The 25,326-nt window shown below is 40.8% G+C and overlaps 1 protein-coding gene across 2 annotated transcripts; it reads left to right on the top strand.

The window, feature by feature from the left end:
* The first annotated feature begins 560 nt into the window (after positions 1-560).
* On the top strand, positions 561-25,326 carry ibtk (inhibitor of Bruton agammaglobulinemia tyrosine kinase). 2 transcript variants are annotated; one of them, XM_053431811.1, is made up of 30 exons: positions 561-753; positions 1,434-1,535; positions 1,894-2,292; positions 2,559-2,655; positions 2,921-3,045; positions 4,447-4,557; positions 6,898-7,068; positions 7,306-7,423; positions 8,153-8,333; positions 9,141-9,264; positions 9,565-9,742; positions 9,964-10,117; positions 10,591-10,975; positions 11,145-11,401; positions 11,482-11,568; positions 11,658-11,740; positions 12,835-12,872; positions 13,460-13,556; positions 13,693-13,794; positions 14,324-14,441; positions 15,320-15,380; positions 17,333-17,460; positions 17,968-18,080; positions 18,170-18,315; positions 18,531-18,649; positions 18,987-19,085; positions 19,262-19,417; positions 20,072-20,269; positions 23,672-23,804; positions 24,155-25,326. In XM_053431811.1, exons 3-30 carry the CDS (start codon positions 1,969-1,971, stop codon positions 24,278-24,280), a joined length of 4,029 nt encoding a protein of 1,342 aa, XP_053287786.1. In that variant the 5' UTR covers positions 561-753; positions 1,434-1,535; positions 1,894-1,968; the 3' UTR covers positions 24,281-25,326. The 2 variants fall into 2 exon arrangements, with proteins under 2 accessions (XP_053287786.1, XP_053287787.1); XM_053431812.1 differs by having other exon boundaries at positions 1,434-2,292; positions 8,153-8,198.

Raw genomic sequence — 25,326 nt, 5'->3', positions numbered from 1 at the left:
AATAATCCCCTGTTAAAAACACCCTACCAGGATTTTGTCTTGCATGTCCACTATTTATTTTAAAGCAGCTTTTAAGATAATCTCAAAGGTTAAAAAACAATCTTTAATGTCCAATCAATGCCATTATACCTGTTAATTTGATTCTTACATAAAAAAAATTATAAAACAACTTTTAAACCTAGTCTCTTCACGTATATGCATCTTAGTGAAAAAAAGTACAGAAAAAATTAGCATGATAAAAAAATATGAATATTTTAAGAGAGAACAGAATTGACACTTTGTAAAAAAAAAATCGCTTGAGACACGAGATGTAACATAAACCTTAAATGATGCAGGAACCTTCTTTTTGTATAATTTATGATGAATTCCCAATGTATAAATAAGTTTGATTTTAATATCTACAATTTTTTTTGCACCATCTGTCTTCTAAGAAATGTTGTTTAATTATTTTTACAAACCCAAAATTAAAATAGAAAATGTGTTACATACATAGACTGTAGGTTACGTCACAGATTCAGCAACAGCGGTCCGCCTACAACTAGCCAACAGGATAGTGATATGTAAAAGCCTTGACGAATCAGAAGTCTCTACACTAGTGAGGGTTTTCTTACCCAGCCTGCAGTTTTGAAGGCGTCAGTCCTGTCCCAATCTGCACCAGTGGGGAATTGGCCTCTGTTTGTAGTAATGACACCGTGGATATACGTCGTTGATGCAACTTGCTCCATGTCTTCTTCTCTCTTTAACTAGCGAAAGGTAAGAAACACGACACTTTCCAGAATGCTAACGCTAGCATTCGATGATGTGTCAGTCAAGCTAGCTGCTAGGTGAGAATTAGCTAACCCTGGCTAGCAACACTTTGCTGAATGTTCAAACCTGAACCTTTCCATATTTACATTTGCCCACGTTAGGTGAATAGTCTGCGGACAGGCTTGGAAATACATAACACATTCTTTCGTTGCTCTACGTGTAACGTTGTCCTGCTTTGGTACAGTTGTTTAGCATGCTAGCCACATAGCATTACCTTCCAGACCTTAATGAACTAACGCTTATTTTGTGTCACAGTGGCGGAACGCCTTAATTGTTTTACCCAGATCTCCTTGAGGGTTTGGACAGAAAAGAAGCTAACACAGACAACTAACACATCTATATTTCTTGGATAAATCAGCCTGTGAAACAATCCTGCTGTTAAGTCAACATTTTTAACATAAAAATGTCTGTTTACAAAAATACTATCCATATTCTTACTATTAGGGGAGTCAAATTTGTTTAACAATATTAAGTTTAGACCAATAATTCTAATCTTTTAATTGATTTGCAAACAGTTGGCAAATAAAACGTCTGGCAAACATGACAACTCACCTGATCTGAGCTACTAGAACAAATGTGAATATATTTTGTTTTTCATTGCTAATTCTCAAATGTTTCCTCCTCAGGTGCACTCTACAATTATGGAGTTTTGAAAGGGAAAGTGAGAGTTTGGGGGGGAAAGGAGCCCTTTCCCCTCAAGTTTGATGGTTGGACTGCTGGACAGGACGGTCAGAGGGTTTGATGATAAGAATCGTTACCTTTTGTAAATCAGTAGAGGAAAATCTATTTTTGCAAACACTCAAATGTACAATTTTGTATAAAACTCTGTAGAAATTTTGTATTTATTGAATTCTTAATGCCAATATATGCGACAAACACCTTAGTTTGTGTTAAATTCTTGATCGAAATGGTGGACTGAAACAAGTCGCTCTGGGGTCGCTAGGGTGCGGTGGAAACTCAACACAAGCACAATTCTAGCACTCCAAGCCATCTCGGCCTCTTATTGATTCCTTTTTTTTGTATATGTACCTTTAGCCTCTTGGAGAGCAGCTATATTTTGCAATTTTTCATTGAGTTTATTTGTAGGTGGTTTGCTGTCAGAAAGACTTTTGCAAAACATAAAGGAAGAGAGGTCACTGTGAAAAATCAGTGAAGGTCAGCATGAGTCTTGCACTGCAGAACTGCACCCCCAAATGCCGCTCACTGCAGCACGCAGAGGATGTGGTGGCGGCACTGACATGTCGCTCCGAAGCGCCGCTGCGGGGATTCTTGTCTTCACACTGCCAGAATGTGGCCACCCTGCGGGATGACTTTGGCCGCACAGCCCTGCACATGGCGGCCTCAGTGGGAAAGAAGGCCGTGCTAGAGTGGCTCCTGGATAGTAAGAGTGCTGACCTGATGTTGAAGGATAAGGAATCAGGCTGGACCGCTCTGCATCGCAGCGCCTTCTACGGGCAGATCCACTGTCTCATATCGCTAGTCAAGGTATTTTTTTTTCACGGTAGATCCTTCAAGAAATGTCCTGTCTAGAGTCAGTAAAAGAGTTTAATAGCATTACTAACAGGGTCATGAAAAGTTCCCATTTATTACATAAGTGAAATTTGTTAAATATTATGAGAATTTTCCTTCCAATGTTTTATTTTTAACATTCCAATGTGTTATTTATAACATGCATAATTACTTTTGTTTGGATCAGTGCTTTATACAGTCAAAGTCATATTCAGAAACTTGACCCAGATGTTGTGTTTCAGCATGGTGGACTTCTGTCCACCCAGGACAAGGAGGGTTTCTCTGTCCTGGACTTGACGATGAAGGACCGACCAACACATGTTGTGTTCAAAAACACTGGTATAAAAATGAAAATAAATCCTGGATCCACACCTAGTTCTGGATCTCCATCAACATTTTTAGGGCATTTCCCTGACATTACAGCATCGTTTCGCCAAGTCCCGTAGTAATCTGTCTAGGAGATGGGTGTAATTTTTCCTACAAACAAAGCTAAAATACAAATGTACATGCATGAAAACATTTTGACATTTTTCTTTTAATGGCAGTGGTTTAAGTACATCTTCAGGTGGAAGCAGTGTTGTGACTGTTTTCTCCTTAACTACAGACCCAACTGAAGTATACACATGGGGAAACAATACTAATTTCAGTCTTGGCCATGGTAATCAGGAGAGCCGGCAGCACCCGGAGCTTGTGGATGCTTTTGCAAGGACTGCAGTTTACATAAAGCAGGTAGGCTTCATAACAGTGGTGGTGTCATAGCTCTCCAGGGAAATTAGAAAGTGCTTTTTCTACAGCAAAAGGCTTCCCCCAACCTGATGACCCCACTTGCATGCGTCATGCCAGTAATAGCCTCATGCTTTATCTCTGTGCCAGCATGTGTTTAATCATAAAAAAAAGAAAAGAACTAGCGAATGCTCATGGGTACTCCAGATGAAGCACACCACATGGGAAAACCAGCAAAACAGTCCCTCCCGAGAGTCATGAGTTACACAATGTTCTTCTCTGGGTACATCTGCATTTGAAAAAAAATGTTTTTTTGAAGCTTGGATCGTACTTGACTTGGTTATTCCATGGCTGTAATGATATTTGATATACTTTAGTTTTTAATTGTTGGTGGTGGTAGAACCAAGGCAAATAATATATTTAGGCATGCTTGAGCAAACCATAGACATCTTTCTTTGATAAACTGTGGATTTGGTAGCTTGGGGTATAAGCGCACAGAAAGAAAACAGCAGTAGTATTGACAAAAATAATTGGAGCGTAAGGCAGGGAGCGATCAGTTTTGCCTTCTCTTGTAAATTCAATTTGTGACTTGCTTGAGCCAGTGTAAGCGTGGTCAGACTATGCCAGCGAGGCTACAATTTCATGCGTTTGTAATTTAGACGCTCTTAGTGTGATTAATATAACTGCTGGCATCAGTGCAGCCACCCCCAGCGTTGTTTGTACATACAAGGTGCTTGTATAGTAGATTAAGTAATGCAGTGTGCTTGTGTTAGATAAATTGTCATTTTAATCCACCTTGAAATCTGAGTCTTTGATGTTTTATTATCGCTGTTTACAGAATAGACTCCGTGTTTCAAGTGTTTTCTGACTCGCATAAGTTGTCATGCAGAGTAATTTCATAAAGCCTAGTGGGGGACAGGTGGATCAGATTTCATGACCACACAATGACCCAGTGGCACAGTGTATGGTCTTTGTCCTCCCAGTCTAATCCAGCAGGTGCAAGAGGTTAAATATTCATTCCACAATGACATGTTTTTAATTTAATGAAGCTACACTGATGTGTGTGAATGTCCACATCAATGCGATACTTTGGGAAACATCCCTGTGCTCTATTGAAGGCTTGAGGGGACCAATGTATAAGTAATGATGTTTGCTTTTCCACTTGTGCCCTGTAGTTTATTGGCATTGTGTTTTACTATCACAACAAGAGGGCTTGGCTGAAGGACATGGAAAGAGATGCATCGCAGCCTCTGCTATTAGGTCAAAATTATGATGACAAGAGCCTAATCTGCACAAACCAATACCTCAGATGGTTTCTTCCCCAAAACTACGACTTAGATTATTTAAAATGTATAGTAACAACAGAAAAATTGTGTTCATGTTTAATCTCCTCGCCTCCCTTTTCAGGTGGTTCTGTGTAAATTCCACTCTGTGTTCCTGTCTCAGAAAGGCCAGGTGTTCACCTGTGGCCATGGACAAGGAGGACGACTTGGCCATGGAGATGAACAGACTTATCTGGTGAGACTTGTCATTGGGCATTATTTTGGTACAACCTTGTATTACAGTAAAGTTGCTCACAGGCATGCACGGAACTCCGAGTCTCTGGACTTTCTCTGGGGGGTTTCTCCTGCCAGCCCCGAGTAAAAACTCTAGAACATTAGAGTATACAGCAGGAGATCCTCCAAAGGGGCATAAATTGCCCAATAAACTAGAAATGAAAGTGATGTAAAACAGGCATGGAGGTTTTCGGTGTCAATTGTTGGATAATTTAATGCAATTATGTAATTATTCTGTCAATTATCAGATGCCAGGACTGATTCATACATGATATACCTGCTTTTTCATTAATTTACACTTCTGCCTCTTTCTAAACTCTGTATAAACAGACATTCTGTATCCAGGATGCTTTTCATGTCAGTCTATTGGACTAAAATGGAATTAGGGTGTGGCTGTATTTATTTCATATCGTGTCTTAAAAGAACTATAAATAAATATAGATGATACATTTTTAGGCACTCATGTTGTGAACTGATAAACTGATAAAGATGCTGGCTCCTCCCTGACGACAGCTACATAAGCACACATTTCAGATTGGACACATTTTATGACACTGACACTGGAAACGTATTATCAGAAGAAGATGGATAAATAAATAAGTGGGTCATTCCCTGAAATCATCAAACTAATGGGCTGCACTATCAAAGATCTTCATGCAATTTGGCGTTCTGATTTGGTCATATGAGAAACGAGTAGAAGCAAAATTTTATGCGTTTACGTCATTTCTCCTTTAATATAGGTCATACAATGTCGGTAGGTAGGTGAGCTAGTAAATTGCCTAGGGCAAGGGCGGTGAAATGTGAACGTGTCCATCACGCTTCACCTGCAGCCTCTATCACCACCTCCCTCCCCAGCTCTCAATAACCAGTGGTCGAATCAATTTAACTTTATTTAACCTTATTTCAGACTCGTACGTAGGTCCAGAGATTGTCTATGAGAAAAAAACAAAAAACATTGAGAGGATAGTGCAGCATGTCTAACGGCCTAAATTATCTGGTTGCGAATATAAAAAGAGGTGACTGTTGAAGGAGCAGGCCTTCTCCCTCGCGATAAGAAGCTGGTTGGGTCCCTGCGTCAGTAGGCAGGCACTTTTAATGTTTATTTATTGCAAATCATATCGTCATCGCGATATTCAACTAGGTTATTGCATATTGCATTTTTTCCTAATATCATGCAGCCCTACTATCTATCTATATAAAAGCATGCTATGCCAAATATAAAAATGAAGATAAGTGATTATATCAGTTAAAGTTAAATTGTAAAATCTATTATTTAGAATTGGTCAAATTCTTCACAAAGTTACTATATATTGTTACCATGACCTCCAGAAAGTTTGGTTTTTGAGTCATTGCTGGGATATCATTATGTATCTGAATTTGCATCATTTAATTTATTCCATGTTGCTGAACAACAGTTAATGATTAGTGCATGGTCAGGCTAGGCACATGCAAATTACTAAAGCACAACTCTGTTCATGGCTCACGGTCCACTGGATGCATTGTGTGTTGCCTAATAATTGTTAAGCTATTGGAAAACCATACTTACATTGTTTTTGTTTTTTTGTTCTATTTGTTGAGGTGGTTATGATGTGACATGGAATGAATGCTCATTAATTAAATGGTTTGTATTTATATAGCACTTTTCTAGTCTGTATGACAACTCAAATTGCTTTACTGTACAAAACACATGTTTAGTGCATCTATGTGCTGCACTATCACATATCACTTGTACACTGTCAAGGGTTAATTTTTTCTTACCTGTTTTGGAACACGGAATGCGGGAGAATTGGATCAAACCATCTACCCTCTGGTTTATGGGCGACCCACTCTATTTCTACCTCTCATGGTTGGGATAAATTGTGTGGAGAAATATTCAAAGCATTTTGATGATGATTGCTTTTCTCCATGTACAATGACACCTATGTCTGTACCAATTTGGAAAACATACTTTCATTATTTGTACATTTACATAATATACTTTACAGACCTTTACATCTTTGTTGAATTCTCCCTGCATTTTTTCTCATCTCCGCTAATGGGCAGATGCAGACCTCACACACATGACTGAACTGGTAAAATACATTCATTGTCAAGTACAGTGAGAAGGTGTTGAGCCGATATCAATAGTAACCTGATGCAATAACATGCTATTATAACAGCAGATGAGGGGCTTGGAGCATAAATCAACAGGGCTGTGTCAATGCTGTCACTGTGACTGTGTGCAATCAGGGAAGAATCTTGATACTGGGCATGCAAGTTTAAAAAAAACCCTTTAGAACCATCTTCTCTTTGCTCGCCTCAGGTTCCTCGGATGGTGGAGGGTCTGATGTCCCACCACTGCTCCCAGGTTGCAGCAGCGAAAGACCACACGGTGGTTCTTACAGAGGAAGGATACGTTTACACTTTTGGCCTCAACACCTTTCATCAGCTTGGCCTAGCTCCACCTCCCACCTCAGCGCATGTCCCTAAACAGGTAGGAGGTAGCATGACTGTGCATGCATCAAGCAGTGTTTGTATTCTATATTTGATTTGGATGTATTTGTGCCTAAAAGTACATTATACAATATTATACATAATACTGTTAAGAGATACTAAATTAATTATCTGTTCAATAAATTAATATCTCTTTATCATCTACTATTATACTTTTGAAAGTACATCCGTCAGTGTATATATTATATTATTAATGTCCCTTTAATCTCTTGTGTAGGTGTTCTCCAAGACGCTTAAAGGGAGGACAGTGATTGGAGTTGCAGCAGGGAGGTTCCATACAGTGCTGTGGACCAGGGAGGCTGTCTATACAATGGGACTAAATGGAGGACAGTTGGGTAAGTGTCAACACTGAAATGTCAGCAAAGCCTGTGTTAGGAGAGATGATTGTACTGCTTTTAAGACACTTAAGTCCTGTTCAGACCTGTTATTAACATCCTTCCTGAGAAATCGATCCAAAGTGGACAGAGCTTAGTTTGCCAGTTCACACCTGGCATTAAAATGCATCCTGAATGTGACGCCTGTGACCACTTATGATCGGATCTCACTTCCCTGCGATATATGAGTGAGTTTACAGATGGGTGTGATTGCATTGTTTGTGTATGTCTTTATGTCAGCGCAGTCACGAATTGAAGTGTGTTAAGAGTCAATATTGAGGGTTAAGGGCAGAGGGTGTAACCCCTTGTTAACCCTATGAAACACATTTTGCTCTGTGAACATGGGCTATACAAATAACGTGTTTGATATTGTATTGGTGGCAACAAACATATCGATGTATGGACAGTTGGACACTGAGAAGTGTAAAAATCTATTTTAACTGTAAATGGTCAGAGGAAGTCAGCTTAGCAGGCGGTTAGAGTAGTTATGCGTTGACTCAAAAGAAGCCACATGTGTTCCAGACCACTGCAGAATATGGTCTGAATGATTGGATCTCAGGGTCTATTTGGGTCCATTCAGACCGGAGATTTGCACTTAGCACTTTTCTTTAACACACTGTGTGTGAGTGTGAAGTACTTGGTATGTTCATGTACAGTAATTTTTTTACACCAATGCGATTTAATATCTAGGTTACCTCCTGGATCCTAATGGAGAGAAGTGTGTGACAGCCCCCAGGCAGGTATCAGCCTTGCACCATAAAGATGTTACCATAGCCATGGCAGCAGCGAGTGAGGGAGCAACAGTAGTCGTTACTGAGAAGGGGGACTTTTACTTGTTGGCCGACTACCAGTGCAAGAAAATTGCATCAAGGTGAATAAATAAAACAAAATAAAGCACTTGGACTTTAACCATCGCTCCTTGTACTGCAAAAAGGTGAAAGAACCCCTCTTCTTCCATCTCAGTAAAATAATTTACAGTCACTCCTACTCTGTTTTTTTATGACAGAGTATAGAGGACATGACACAGATTTCAAGAAAAAAGATGAAATATTATTAGGAAAAATAGTTAATATTAGGAGAGAAAAGTCACAAATGTTTGGCTGTTTCTTTTTGTAAGGGGGAAATCAAACGATCAGCCTATCGAAAATGTAATCACAGCAATTGATTGAGCAGATTGACTCATATTACCACACACGTAAAAAAAAAACACATACTACATTATTTTCCATTATTTTATGTTTTTCAAAATCTTGCTTCCCATCACAGTAATTGAGGCCACATCTCCTTTTGCAGTTCTGTCTGCATTCATAATAAACAAAAGACTACATCTTGTGATGTCACACAGAGATCCAGCAGAGGTAGTGACCACTCTGTATCCATTATTCTAATCTGGTCTCATTTGAATGACGGTCGATTGTAAACCAGTTACTTAATTGGAAACAGTTGTGTTACAGTTTTCTCTGCTTTGCATTGTGTGGTTGTCTGAGCATTCGTTGGCTTGAAAGACCAGAAGAGCTTAATGCATGTCTGCCTGTTAACTACCAATAATTGAACAGTCGAGTTATCAATAGTGATAATTAAATGACAGATGTGATTATGTGATTTATTATAATAGTAAGTTTGACATGACCCTGACATTATTTCTTTCTAATTATTATTTTTGCTTTGTCCTGTTCAGGCAACTCAACATTAAGAAGGTTCTTGTCAGTGGCGGCAGTCTGGACCACCGTGTCGATCCACAGCTACTGAATGAGGGAGGAGGGGAAAAGGTGGTCATCTTGGCATTAGATGAAGCTGGGAGGGTAAGTTTGCTCATCAGGTAGAAGAGAAAATGCTTTTTCTTATTATTGTTAACGCAACTTGTTGGGAGAAACCTAAATCCACTTTGAAACAAAAAAGCTGTAGGTAATTTGACTTTTACTTCAGTTACAAAATGTTGACACAGTGAAAGAATGCCTTACCGATATAGAAAGTGTCTGAACTTTCTGTACTGTTATCTAACCTATGGTTTACACAGTTGCACAAAGCAGAGTTGGACCTATATGGAGTCGGTGACTAAGACTTAAATATCCACCTTTCTGTGTTGTTCCCCTCTCTGTCAGGTGTTCTGCTGGCGTTCTTCCGGCAGCTCGGTGAGACAGTGCCGGTGGGCGTACGGACGTCAAGTTTTCATGTCGGACATAGCTCTCAGCAAGAACAGCATGATGTTTGTGACTCAGGACGGGGAGGGTTTCAGTGGCGTGTGGGCTGGAGAATATAAGAAGTATGGTGAGAAGAAAGGTGAGGAAGTTCGAAAGGGTTAAGTTATCATAAAGTTTTCTATTACTTTGCAAAAGTTAGTTGATGATTTGAAAATGATTTTAATCATGCCTTTTATTAATCTCATAATATACTTGGCTGCATAATTCAAAAGAGAACGAAATAGTGATGGCAAACAAAATAATAAGGCATCGTTAAAGCAGTTTTAAAATGCCTTATCTGATTTAATTGCGTTCATCCAGAAGTCAGTGTGGAGGTTTGTGGCCATTCAGATGCGGGGACACTGTATGGGAGAATCCGCCTGGAGAAACTCCCATATGTCCACAGAGCTGTCACTATCACCATGGACTCAAAAGGTCGAAATTTTGGAGTGCTTCAGGCAGACCCCAAAACAAGGTGGGAGATCATTCTTAAAGCATAGAAAAAGTTGTTCACAATAATTTATTTTGTTTATGCAGTCTGTATAAAATAGACTTAAAGCCTAAAAAGGTGCCTTCGGAGCAGTTGAACTTAACTTTTTTTAAGTGTGAAGCAAAGCCTTTTGGTTATATTTTTTTTCGTCAGTCAAATGTGAGAGAAAAGACCGTCCCGCTATGCTGCAAAAAAAAAAATCCTGGGGGAAACACTGAACAAATACTACCATGCATGACTTGATGATTGATATGCATTTGGTGCTTGTCTGTTTTTTCTCATTTTCATATTTATTTATTCATTCTTCATTGGGCACCTGATCTCTTAAAGACAGATTGTTTTTGTCCAGTTATTACTCAGCCCTCACAGATAATATGGTTTTTTTCTATGATATTGATGTAGAAGTTATTTTTGATCACTTTGATAATCGTTCAACATCCACTTTGTCTTTGATCTAGCCTGTATGAGATTCCCAGCATTTCTCCATCCTCACTCTCCCAACACTTCCGGAGCCTTCTAGATGAGGCAGATGAAATGGACAGCATCCACGACGTGACGCTTCAGGCCGGCAATCGCACCTTCCCTGCTCACAAGTACATCTTGTCAATGAGGTCCGAGTTCTTCCGGAAGCTGTTCATATCCGAGCACAGTGGGGTTGGTGATGATCTCGATCAGGAAGTGAGGAAGAGCGAAGATGCTGTGGGCTGCGACTTACTCATTTTTGAAAAAATCCCACCAGACATGCTCGAATACGCCCTCCACTTCATCTACACAGACTCCTGTGAGCTGCTGGTGCAAGGGGCCCGGCCAAGGGTCTCAGCAGCCCTGATTGGACAAAATCAGGTTAGGGGGAGGAGATGTGAAGTGTTAATGTTTAATATTTATGTAACACAGCCTAAGCAACAGAAGTCTGATATATTTGGTGTCACTATAAAAAAAAAATTGCTTTAGCGGTGAAAGAGAGCTGTTATGTCTGAACAGTGTGCCCCACTGTCTCTATTGCCTTGGCCAGGATTCAGAGCAGGAGAGGCTTATCAGCAGCCTGCAGGACTTGGGCCTGAGAGGTGGTTCAGCCCTGGAGGTGTACCGCTCCCTTCCCCCTGCTACCAAAGAAGATGGCAACAAGGCCAAGAGCAAGGGCTCCAAGCCTGGCAAGAAGGTGAAAGGAGGCAGAGGTGACAAGGCGGGAGCCAACGAAAGAGGGGCCAACCCTGTGAAAACCTTGCAGGGCGTTGCAAAAAAGCTCGGCCTGGGCAGCCTGTCTGCGCGGTGAGGGACCTTTTGACTATGAGGCCAAATCAGATTTGATGTCATTTCTCATTAATCGTGTTTTCTTTATTGCTTGACAGACTGGATGGAGTCAAATATGAAAATGGAAAAATTGTTGTCAATCACAAGAAATCTGGCAACAAACCCAAATTCTGCCAGAGGAAATGGTGTGTACATCAGCACTTAGTTATAATAAAAACAATTGATAAATGATGTAGATTATCTGATATATTTCTATCATTTTGGTTCTCCGCAGCTCCTACCTCTGTGATGTTACTCTTAAATCTGAAGACTCCAAAGAATTTCCTTGTCACAAAAGTATCCTCTGTGCAAGACTGGGTAAGATGATAAATGAAGAAACGCATCCATAGATTTTTATAATCATGCACAATCAAATGAAATATAACTGCAGATTATGATTTTGCATAATCTAATGAAACAAATTAGCATATGTGCTGATTAATTACAAAAAGTGTTGTGCTGAACTCTTGCTTGTTAAACAAAACCTGTTGCCTTTTGCATCATTATTTTAAAGGGGACATATGAAAATTCCACTTTTGTAGTTCTGCTACATGTTAATTTGGGTATCTGGCATGTCTACCGTCCCAAAAAATCTGGAAAAAAACAACTCCCGCGATGTATTGTGGTTCATCTAAGTCAGAAACTTCACGCTTGAGTGACTGAGAATGAGCTTCCGTATCCTTCTCTTGTCACAAGCGAAATTGCAGTCTCTTACATGGCCTTGGCTGCCCCCCCCCAAAAAAAAATCTCATCTCCCTGCCCCCCCACACATCATAGATACGATAATTGCCAAAGCACTTCACTTTGTTTTGCAAACCTCGTATACACCTGGAATAGCTAGCTAGCTAACAGCATGAAGCAAATGAAGCACTCAAGATGCTCTGTGGTTGACTGCACAGATCCGCACAGATCTTTACATAATGTCCCAGCCTCAGAAGACACAAGAGCAAAATGGATTGAATTCATATTTGAGGGCAATGTCCCGGAAGGAATTGGCAAAAGTCTGTTGGTGTGTGCCCCGGCAGGCCCCGGGTTCCTCCCGGGGCTATGCCTGTGTGAGGAGCGCTTTTCCATCACTCGGAGACCCCTGTGTCTCCGCCGTGTCTCTGACACTGGCTCATTAGCTTTTAAAGGAACAGGCACTCAAAACAGGTCAATCTGAGGAGGGCTGTTTTAGACAGGGTAAAAAATGTGTTACAGACATTTCATTAAGACCCCAAGGAACCATATCGACTTGTGGTAAAATGGACATGATATGTCCCCTTTAATGCTTTTATTTAAACAGATCCTCTACGCCTGTTAGTTCGCAGGACATCTTCAGTTTGTGGAATTATTAGCTTCTTGTGTTTTGTTGCCACCACAAATTAGGTGCTGGATTACATTATTTACATTATTTCTGTAATTTTCAACAGAATATTTCAACAGTATGCTTGGAAACCCCTGGATTGAGGTATGGAATGTTTTTCACCTATGACTCACTGCTACAAACCATAGACTGTAGAACTATACTGTATGGACAAGGGTATTGGAACACCTACACATTACACCTTCCGGAGCTTTTATGACATCCCATTCTAAATCCATTGGCATTAATATGGCGTTGGACCCCCCTTTTGCAGCTATAACAGCTTGCACTCTTGTGGGAAGGCTTTCTACAAGATGTTGTACTGTGTTAGTGAACATTTTTGCCCGTTCATCCAGCAGAGGATTTGTGAGGTCAGACATTGATGTTGGAAGAAAAGGCCTTGCTCGCTACTCCATTCTAACTCATCCCAAAGGTGTTTGATGGGGTTGAGATCTGGCTCTTGCCTTACCCAAACTGGTCCTACAAAGTTGGAAGCATAGGATTGCCCAAAATGTCCTGGTAAACTGAAGCATTAAGATTTCCCTTCACTGGAACTAAGGGGCCTAGTCCAACCAATGGCAATGGGATTAAATAAAACACCTAAATTGGATGATTTAAAAGTTGTTTCCCAATACTTTTGTCAATATAGTTCTTTTCAGGGCTGTTAATACAGAAGTCTTGCACCCCCTCAGGCCACATCCTGTAATGCACTGGAGATGCCGATCAGCTCAGAGATCCTGCAGGTCATTCTCGAGTATATTTACACCGATGAGTCTCCCACCATCAAAGGTAGCTGCTCAAGTTTTGTGGACTGAACGTTGTCATGATTGTGCACTGGTTAAAATGTCAGTTTCTTACTAAATAAACAAGAATCGTTAAAAGGAACAGTAAACAGTGCTTTTTGTTTTCTTGCTTTGCCCAACAGAGTCTCTGAATGTAGAGTTTGTCTGCAGCGTACTGGTTGTGGCCGACCAGCTGCTCATCACACGACTGAAGGAAATGTGCGAGATCGTCATCACTGAGAATTGTATGTTCTATTTCGACCCCTGCCCGTTCACCCACTGTCTTTTCCTATAATCTTATCTCTCACCAGCTCTATTCATTTGGACAAAATGCTGCACTGGTAGAAACAATAGTTGCGATTCTTTTGAAGGTTAAAAGCAACAGGCTGAATGCGATCATTTCAAAGCCGATTTGTACTCGATGTGAATGACTAAGAGGTAGAAATAAGGGAGGGTAAACAAATTGTGTAACTCCTAACTTGTCCCCCTTACTTTGCTCATAGTGTAACAAATAAGTTTGTTGTTCATATGAATATAAACTCTATCTTGGCTCAAAATGATAAATGGATTGAGCTGTAACGCAGGGTGCAAATCTTTCAATATACTGTTCTATTTCTTAAATTTTGTTTGTGAATAAGATGGTTTTCATCACATGATATAAATCCAGTTTGTCTTCACAAATTACAACTTTGGAAAATAAATTTGACACAATTACATTATTTCGGTTAAATTGCCCTGAGTTGTTAATTAAGCTGCTTACTTTCCTCTCCTCAGTGACTCTGAAGAACGCTGCAGAGCTGCTGGAGTTTGCCGCCGTGTACAATGCAGAGCAGCTCAAACTCTCCTGTCTCCAGTTCATTGTGCTCAACATGGCCGCCCTGCTCGAGTCAAAGTGAGAATCAAGTGTGGATTTTGAACAGTACTCACATGGCATACCTCCGCCAAAGCCCAACAGTCCCCTTGAATTCAATCCAGCTGCACCAGATTGCAGAAATTTGTCCCCTTAACATGCCCATATTTTTCATTAAGCTCCATGAAGTGTTCCCAGGAAAATCAGCAATTTCAATTATTTAATAAATTTAAATCTGCTAGATAAATAATTTTATTTAGATCCACACTAAATTCTACACACTCATATTAGTCCCCTGATGAATAGCTTTTCGGTAATCCAGCTAAATAACAAACAACTTGTATGGGCACTCAGTTGAGTGTAAACCTCCACAAAGCCCAAAAGTCATCTTATGAAACCACATTTAAATTCACAATGTCTGGATTTTATTTTGCACAGAACTTAGACACACTGATTAATATCAGTCCCCTAAATCATGAATTCTTATTATTATTCTTATTATGTATAGTCTAATCAGAATGAACAACTAGATTGTTCTGACTTTCATACGGATACAAAATAATCTGCTGGTTATTTAAATGTTATCAGATGAATATACGCATCGAATCTGGTGACTACTTACATTGGGTATCACCTGAGTTTACCTCTTGTCATCTGGTTAGTAGCATCTGACAAACACAGGAAATGAAGAATCAATCATGTACATAGACGACCACCGGGTGGTGTTATTATACAGGGAAATCAATTTGAACACAGTAAGCCACATTTGTAATAGCAGAACAACTATAATCTGTTATAATTATATTCGTGGACATTGGAAATCCAATCAAAGCAGCAGGAAAAATACATGTGCAACTAGGAGAGAAATAAAAACATGCTTTTTCATCTGTCTCCTACAATTGTTTTTGTGTTGCCCTCAGAGCTTTGGATATTCTTAGTGATGAGGTGCTTGTGGATCTCTCTGCAGCTTACATTCAGATGGTGAGTAACTCCCTATCCCGATCTGCATGATTCTTCCCATGACTTTGGTATTTGCTCATTGTTTGTTACTTGGATTTTATTTATTTATGTACAAGAACAGCTTCTTGGAAGTTCAACAGTTTCAAACACTGGAACAGTAACTGTCAGATTTTGTTCTCAGTCTTAAAGAGTAAGAGCCTCTAGACTCCACTGATCCAGCGTTCCAGCAGTAGCTGATTTAGTAACCTGCAGCAGGGGAATAGTATTACTGATGTTTTTCATTCTTATATAACTTGGAGCAGAATGCAGCAACTTCTGACCCGTGCTATTGGTCTTCTGAGATTTATTCAGAAGTACATGAGCTCCATAAAAGCAAATCAAAAGACCAACAATGTTTTTTAATATACTGCATAAGGTATTGCTGCAAAAGGTATTGCTGCAACTTATTGTTGGATGTTTATCATATCTTTAGATAAAGGTGTTCAGAATCACAATCTTAAAGATATATCTATTACTGGAAATGGGTCACTGACTGGGGGCACTTATGTCGTCTGTTAAGTACGGTGGCCCTGAGAGCTCAACGAACTGCAACTTAAGAAAACACATGCAAGTTAAGAAAACACATGCAAGTTGACAAAACACAAGCAAAGTAAGAAAACATCTTCATCAATTTCACAACACAACACATTACAGAAACGCCCTGCAAATAGACAAACGCGCTGCAAATAGACAAACGCGCAGCAAATAGAGGAGAAAACACAACGGAAGTGTTTACAGAGGACAGCTAAAAGTGATGGACACTGCTGCCACAAAAACGTCCAATACACTATACTAATATGGTTCCACACAGGGTTCGGCCACCCGCGGCTCTGGAGCCGAACGCGGCTCTTCAGCCCCTATGCAGTGGCTGTACAGTACAGTGTTGTGCATATGTTTCGCCAACTCTGGCCTTTACGAATCAGTTTTCATATTATTAACGTGACGTGAGTGAACGTCACGTTACGTGAGTGAACGTCACGTCACCAATTTTTTAAATCATCATCGTATCAGGCCATCATGAAATACCAGGAGCGGGCGGGTGAGTGAGTCCCGGCTCTCCGACCCCGCCCACTCGCTCGGAGAGACCGATCTGATCACGGAAGATGGTCCGATCTAGAGACATGCCGTCTTCTCCTGTTAAACTGAATAAACAGCGCTAACAAGCAAGCCCCTGTTTGTGAGGCAATGTATTGTCCATAGTGTGCAGGGGTATGAAACCTTTACTATCAAAAGAGACATTTTGCCCCCTCTTCTGAGCGAGTGGGCGGGGTCGGAGCCCCGGGTCCGGGACCTATATACAGTCTATGCCCGGGACCGGAGCGCTCGACACACACACACACACACACACACACACACACGCCCGCTCCTGGTATTTCATGATGGCCTGATACGATGATGATTAAAAAAATTAACGTGACGTTCACTCACGTTCATCGTAACGTTCACGTTAATAATATGAAAACTGATTCGTTAAGTTCAGCGTTTGCGAAACATATGAACACCACTGTACTGTACAGCCACTGCCGAGGGGCTGAAGAGCCGCGCTCGGCTCCAGAGCCGCGGGTGGCCGACCCCTGTGTGGAACCAAATTTGTATGGTGTATTGGACGTTTTTGTGTCTCCTGTGGCAGCAGTGTCCAACACTTTTAGCTGTCCTCTGGAAACACTTCCGTTGTGTTTTCTCCTCTATTTGCTGCGCGTTTCTCTAATTGCAGCGTGTTTGTCTAATTGCAGCGCGTTTGTCTATTTGTAGGGCGTTTGTCTATTTGCTGCGCGTTTCTATAATGTGTTGTGTTGTGAAATTGATGAAGATGTTTTCTTACTTTGCTTGTGTTTTGTCAACTTGCTTGTGTTTTCTTAAGTTGCTGTTCGTTGAGCTCTCAGGGCCACCGTAGTTAAGACTTCTTAATTATTATTATTTTATTTTTTTTCCAGATTCCAGCCATGCAAAGGAGAGTGATCACTCCGTTCAGTGGAGCTCCAGACCTCAGTGTGTATGGAGATGAAAATGTTGACTCAGCCTTCAGCCATAAACCAGAGGAAGAACTGGATCACTCCACCAGGTATGCAGGCAGAACTATTTAATATCTTTGTTAATTGTTTTCTAATTGGGCTGCTGTGTTGAGTTTCATATTGTCATTAATGGCGTAATACTTACATTTCTATATATACAAATTTATTTGGCATTTTTTTATCAAACTTTACTTTTGTAAAACACAATATTATTCTTTCATGTGGGTTTAGAGCAGGAACTCTTTAGTTTATAAACCTAAATATGAGAAAAGCAGGAACTGAAGTTGTTTTCAGACACAAACTCCAGAGTATGTCCGGAGAATCGTGTCCACACTATCTAGATTTTTGCGTTTTACATTGAGTAATGCAGAATGAGATTCTCCGGTCAGACCCATTCACAACAACAGAAAAATCTCCTGAGGGTTCATGCAAGGCATGGCACAGCACTCCTGAAACAGGACATAATCTAAAAATTCCTCTGCAGTGTTTTGATAAACAACTTTGGCATTGTCCCGTATCAGCAAAGTTCTAAAATGTTGTCTTTCCAATTCCAACAGGGATGTCCTGTTAAAGAAGGCAAAGATGAAGGCTAAAAAGAAACCAAGGCGTCGGTCTGACAGCTCAGGGGGCTACACTCTCTCTCATATCATCCAGAGCCCACCTGTTGCAGGTATAACACATATGCACATGTCATGACAAATCACCTTACTCACTTCTTTTAAGGAAACATGGTGATTGAATTGACTGTTTCCTCCTCAGTGGTCCCCCAGAGCCTGGTGAAGACAGGCAAGGCAAACTCGACTGAGTCGCTGCAGGAGCTGCTCACATCAGATTCTGAGGGCAGCTACATGGGGCTGGGCAGTCCCCGGGACGTGCAGTCACCTGTCTTCCATGACAGAGTTGAGGTTAATATCTGACCACTACAGCCATATAATCACAGTTTCAATCAGTTTCCCCTTATATGCAGTGTGCATAGTGTAAACAATTTCAAACGGACACTTTTGATAAAGTTATCCTTGTATGATCAAGTTAGAGTGATAGATAAGTGGGCTAAATAATATAGACTGGTGGATATAATAATCAAATACATAACAGATCATAAGTTATTTATCGTGTGCAGGATGAGAAGGCTTTCAGTCAAAAGCTGAAGACTCCACCCAGCACCCCAACATCACTGGGAAATGGCCTCTCAACTTCCCCCAACCCTGCATCACAACTCATCCCCATGGTCCGTCCCAGGTAAGATGGTATTGATCAGGCATCTTTTTTTCTTTTCTTCTGTTTCTCTAAAAAAGCCATTGACAGAAAGTCCACAATGCAAAGATGAGTTATTTGACATGCTTATTTTATAACATTTTTCTAGTCTAGATGACCACTCCAAGCAGTTTACAGTACAGGTTTCTGGCATTCACCCATTCACATAAGCATTCAGTGCATCTGATCTTAGTGCAACAGATCTTATTTCTTCCAACTTTTGCAGAGAGAAGGGACATTTTTATGCCTAGATTATCAATAACTATTGAAAGTTGTGAAATATGTATACCCGCTTACTTAGTGACTATGTTACGATCTGCAGCCCTGCTCATCCACCTCCAGTCTTGGATCTGAGAACCATCATGGACATGGAAGCCAACTCTCTGCCGGCACTTGGAGCAACTCCTAAAAGTCCTGGAAGGTATGGGAGGTCTGCGTCATTTACCAACTAACTGCTGTTTACAGTAACCAGTTAGACTAGTTGGTATGAGGCCATATAATCAGAAGAAAGATGTAAAGCTGTACTGTTGCATATGAATTATTTATTTTCTTTGTTCACTTTGGCTAACTGAGCATAATTTTCCCTGCCGCCTGCAGTGTCAGCACCATCATGAAGCTCTCCCCCGTTCCAACTAAACTGTCCCAGAAGCAGAGGAAGATGCTGGCCATGGCCAACAAGGAGGCCAGTGTGGAGTCCACGGCTTCCAAACCAACCCCCACAGATACCCCATCCAAAAGCAGTGGGAAGGCCTGGTGAGTGAGGCCAAATAGGAAGACTACTGTTGTCGTGAAATCTCTTCCTGGAGAAATCTCTTCCTGGAGTCTCAATAAGATGATAATGATGATGATGAAAATAATAATTGTATAGCACTTTTCTGTATTGACAAGAAAAAAAAAACATCAGGGAGGATATGTTGTTCTGGCTCGTCCTGCTCTTTGTGATCACCTCTACTCTACTTCACTGAGGTCGACCAACCTCATGCTTAGAGATGTCCCGAGATCTATGCTCAAGAGCAGAGGTGGCTGAACCTTTTGAAGTGGCTTCCACTAATCTCTGGAACATCTTACCTTTTCATACCAGAGGCGCTCAGACCCTAGAAACATTCCTCACTGTCTTTCAATTCGAGTTGACTTTGAGTTAGTGAGCAATATTCTAACCTCGCAATTATTCATGATGTTTAATGTTTTATTGCTTTTGTATTTTATCCTCAGTTTTTTTCGATCAATATTTTAATATTTAAAGCCTTTTCAGTGCTTTGGTCAGTGGTGGTTGTTTTAAATGTGTGATATAGATCAAGTTTGACTTGACTTCAGAAGAAATGGAAACAAAAGAGCAACACTCTTTTACTGCAAAATGATTTGCCATATATACTTTTCCCTCTTTTAGTCATATGTTTCTGTCTGTAGGGCTACAGCACTTCAGTCCCCTCCCTCCTCATGCTCATTTCGGGCTCTACTCGAGGAGGAGGAGAACCGTCTAATCAAAGTGGGACAAACTGGAATACAGCGGGCTCAAGGCGCTCCGGGGTCACCTGTCACCCCTACACCTGCTGCCAGGAGGGTCACGTTTAAATCTGAAACTAACGAGTCAGAGCGAGCCCCTGGGTGAGTATGTCACCGACGCACAATACAAAGTGCAGCATAAACGCACACGAAGGAGGTCACTGCCAAAACTGACTGTGTCCAATACTGTTGCTTACCACTTGGTGACACTGTTGAGGTGTCTTCATGAAGCTGTTGTAGGGTTGTTAATATCAGCAAAGCAAAAACACACACACACACACACACACACACACACACACACACACTTTATATTCCATGAAAACCCATTAAGTGTATGACCTCCGTTCTAACCTGATCCAAGCCTTGATTTAAAACGCTTCATGTATGTCCTTTTTTATTTATTTCTCATTAGATACAAAATTAAACATGAACTTGGAGATTAAAACTGCAATAAACATGAAAAAGGGAGCAACAACAAGTTTTTTTATGTCACACTGATTATCTGATTCAGAGTCATGAGTCCCTGGTCAGACTGAGGTGAACAGCTCTAAATGACCCAGTACAGCTGAGCCGACCTGACGCAAACACGAGGTCATACTGACCTTTACAACGTCCCCAGCTGGACAAACAGTACACAAACATACACAGTCACACAGTCACTCAAGTCCATCAAAATACAGTATATTCCTAGCTGTAGTAATAGCTCGGATTTTTATGTGATGCCTATTTAGACGAAAATAAATCAAATACTTGAATTGTCATTTCAGGTCTTGCATGTTAAGTACATCTCTTTTTTATGCCTAATATCATATTTCTTGGTTTTGTTTGCTCCTAGCTTCATCCTGCAATCTTCCGAGCAGACTTCTAGATATTAAACTGTGTGAGTCACTATAGTGAAAGCGGTGATGGTAATCAGAATTGATAAGGGCAGACCTCATGTCAAAACGAATTATTCAGAACATAGCAGGTTTCAGGTTCCTCCTGGTATTTGGATAAGATGGACGAGTTCAAGGCAAAGGAAGCTGCAGCAGCCTCGTCCATGCTCATGTCAGGCTTCTGAGACACTGTTTCCAGAGATTTAAGTCAGGTTTAATAGCAATATCTTCATAATCTAAGCACTTTGATTGAGCTCCAGCCTTTTTTTCTTCTTCTTTTTAGTCTCCCTCAATCATTTCCAGAGGTGTCTCTTGGCCAGATTAACGTGCACATGTACAGAGTCTTATTTTATATGACTTTAACATGCGTCATTGTGATTGATTTAGAAATGTTTTCGTCGCCAACTCACACGAAGCAACTATTAACTGAGATATCACTCTAAGCGTTTTTTTCAATGTGACACTTCATGTTTTACATGTCATATTGAATAGATGGTGAGGATGTCATAGAACAGGGGAAAAAATTATAATATTATTACATTAATAATAGGGCTGCATGATATTAGGGAAACAAACTTCAATATATAGGTTTGAAAACTAAAAAGTAGTGCTGTCAAAGGCTAAACATTTTAATCAGATTAAATGTTGTGGGCACAGAAAGATATATGACAGAGGGCGATATATACATTTAACATTAGTTTTAAAAGCACAAATGATAAGAGTTTTTAAGATTGAAAAATAGAATAAAATCAATCTAAAACATACCACACCATAATTAAATGTGGCTGTCTCTTTGCTATGCCTCTGAGCAAATATAGGATGATGTTATTCAGGCTCATGTGTTTGGTTATGAATCAATGGTGTCGGATCATGTTTGCGTGTTGATCTGCTCTCTTTAACACTGAGTCCTGACTGTGAGCGTCACGTCTCGTGTTGTACTGAGCACAACATGTTGACGAGTCATTTTCATGATGTTTAAATGCAGCCTCATAAACTCTGGAGCAAATCAAACAAACACTGAGTTACTTCATGTACTCATCAGGTCCTGATAACTAGTGATGAGTGTTTATCAAGTGAGAGCAGACTGGAGGAGGACACTGAAACTCCAGCTCGGTACAAACCAGCTTCTGCTCTGATCATGACGCAGCGGCACTGAGCAGCTGAGATCAGAGAAACTCTGTGTTCACATTGCTATGTTAACATTAATTGTGGGAAAAAAGTGACATATTTGGAAACCAATACTGTAATCGTGTAGTAATTGAACAGAGCCATGAATCCTTTATCCAGATTTAGAAAGACATGTACAGTGCATGCACTGAAGTCCAAAGATCCTCCGTATTTTCCCCAGAGGTGGTGTATGTGTGAATGCAAATGTCCAATGAGAGCTACTGTAGTTTCTGCTGACTTTATCCACCTGGCCTTTGGGCACGAGGTTTCAGTAGAAACCATGACGCCTTCTTTTTCGACTCTACTTCTTCTGCTTCTTCTTCTTCGGCTTCTTTGTTTTCTTGTTCAAAAGTTTGATTGCCCTCTGTCTCGTCCTCCACTTGTACATTTCTCATCGTTTCCAACTCTTACATCTCTCGACTGCACTCTTTCTCATCCTGAGGCAGCTCTTCGTCACCGCTGGACTCTCTGACATCTGTCTGTCCTGGGAGAGGGATCCCTCACTGGTGACTCTCCCTAGACGTTTTCAGACATTAGCTCTGGAGGAACTCCGGAGAATTGGGTCCAGACTTCCTCCAGATGTTTCTTTTCACACATGACCAGCCTTATTCTCCACTCAGACAAGTTCACATCAACAACAAAAAATTCTCCTGAGGATTCAGGCAACTGGTGGTGCAGCAGACAGAGACAGGATTTAAGGCAAACATTTCTGCTGCTAAAATCATCTGTCTTTGTTTACAGCACATCGAAAACTGCGCCGGCTCTTGTCACCACAAACCTTTGACATCTTTGTTGGTGTTTTTTTTTTTTATATGTATGGCACTTTTTCATGCACATTTTTGCTTCAGTTGCTTGTTGGATCTGTCATCAACCTCCTACTCACTGGTACTAGCTCCACCGAGTTTCAACAGACTTTCTCCGCTTGACCACTAGAATTAACACAGGAGAAACTTAGCAGTAGAAGGTCTGACATTTGTGTTCACACAGACAGCCCTTGCAGAGTAACTCTGAGTTTAGTGCATGTCTGAATGCAGCTCCTGAGGTTTCTAAAAATGTTTTGCCCCTTCCTAAAATGTTTTTTTTTATTTCATAGTTTTTCCTCACCCTCTTATTTTTCGACCACATTGAGATTGGTCTCCTCAGTCCTATTCATAGACTCTGATAATGATTTGACATCCACTGTAAAAGCATATGTGAAGATCTTTTAAAAGTTAAACAGCAGTCTCAGTTCTGTGATTCTTATAGAATCCAGACCGTATACTAGAGATGAATTTTACTTCACTTCAGTTACACAGCCATATGAGGGATAGATGGCCTGCTCACGCACACAGGACCTTGTCAGTAGTCATTGATTCAACCTTTGTCCCCGCACTTCAGGGTCTTGTTGCTTTCACTATCACAGCAGAGTCACTGATACCCATCCTCACTCCATCTCTCTCTGTGTCACCTGTTTTTCCCTCAGGCCCTGGGTGCTGGGTGCAGTGGGCAGCCCACCCATCTACTCCCAGGTGGCCTTTGCCTCCATTGTAGAGGAGGAGAAGGAACAGGAAGCCGCTCTGATCCGCAGCCGAGAGAAGCCGCTGGCACTAATCCAGGTAACGCGTCTTGTCTGTGTGCGTTAGTGCTCGCACCTTCACATACACACTCCTACATGACTGAATGTATAGTTATACATGGCTCCTCTTATCCTATGTGACAGAGAGAACATTCTGTGTTTTCTTTCTGAGCCCTCTCTGCTCCAGCTGTTGCCAGGCTTCTGTCAGCAGCTTCACAGAACATACTTTCTTTTTCTTGCGGCTTCTTTTTGCCATTATGTGAAACGCTCTTATTATCATTGTGCACTCTGTGTCAGCATTTTCTCTTTTACCCTCAATTGAAGGGTGGCTTTAGTTCCCTCAGTATCTCAGACTCAATCTCTTTTCCCTGTATTTTTTTGTCCTTTTAGATTGAAGAGTGCGCCATCCAAGACCTCCTGCTCCATTATAAGGCGCGTGACAACCCTGATGAGCTGATAGTGGTGGAGAGGTCTTCCAGGGGTCCCATTGCAGCCCCAACCTGGAACAAACACTGATATTTAAGAGCATAGACCACATACCATCAAAGTGAAAACATCCCTTGGAGTTGTCATTGTAATGTTGGCAGCGTTCCTGCTGCAGCTTCCTCCAACCCTCACATATCATCAGATCCATCAGTCTGTGTTAAGCCCAGTTGTAGATATGAGACTGAGGCAAATCTCTGCTTCTCTCTGCAGTGTTACTTTTGTTTCATTGCTGCTCAACATTTTGTGTGGGTTTGCGCACGACAGAGTGAGTGTTGTTCATGACTGAATGTGGTCCCGAAGAGTTGTTTTTGAGGCAGGGATTACTTATGCACATTTTTAAGTTAAGAGTTAAGTTATGTTAAAAACACATTTCCCCAAAAACATTGCTAGTTATTTGAAGATAAGGCTGCCAAAGAAAAGTAGTAGGACTGTTGAAGCCACAAAATGGGTCGAAACTACATCCCTTTGAGCATTTGTGTTTTAAATCAGTGAAAGCTCTCATTGCTAATTAAGAAAATGACAGTGCCGATGATCAACCTTGGCAGAGCAGATCAGCTGTGCTTAAGTAAAGTGAACTGTTTACTAAGGCTCTACCTTTAGTTTCTTTTCATGGTCCATTTGCCTTTCTAATACATTGTTTTTCGCATCTGGTGATTTGCAGTGACATGGAAATGCAATGTAAACTGATGTTTAATATGCATATTTAATATATGCTACGTGATGCAGTTGCAGTGCACCATTTTCAATGCTCAGTAGGGTTTATTTTGTGGAACTGTCTTTCTAGCCTTCAAAGTTATCACAAAAGTGTTTTAGAGGAGGTGGTCTGCCTTAAATGATGACAACACACACACAGATACAGCAGCTATAGAATATAACATTTTGTTCAACCTTTTCTTTCCTTCGTTAGTTGTTCTAGTCACCTGGTTGTTGTTTTTTTGGCCTGGAGCCGGTGTAAGCTGTGTAGGTCACTCTGCTCTGTTATGTTGTCTTGACTTTCCATTTGTGTGTATGTGTGGGTGAGACAGGGATGGGAAGCGAAAAAGGCATGCATTAAAATGTCTCACATGTTGAATGAA

Source organism: Pleuronectes platessa, chromosome 10 (assembly GCF_947347685.1).
Source record: "Pleuronectes platessa chromosome 10, fPlePla1.1, whole genome shotgun sequence".
NCBI classification, from domain to species: Eukaryota; Metazoa; Chordata; class Actinopteri; order Pleuronectiformes; family Pleuronectidae; genus Pleuronectes; species Pleuronectes platessa.
This window is presented reverse-complemented; position numbering and strand designations above follow the sequence as displayed.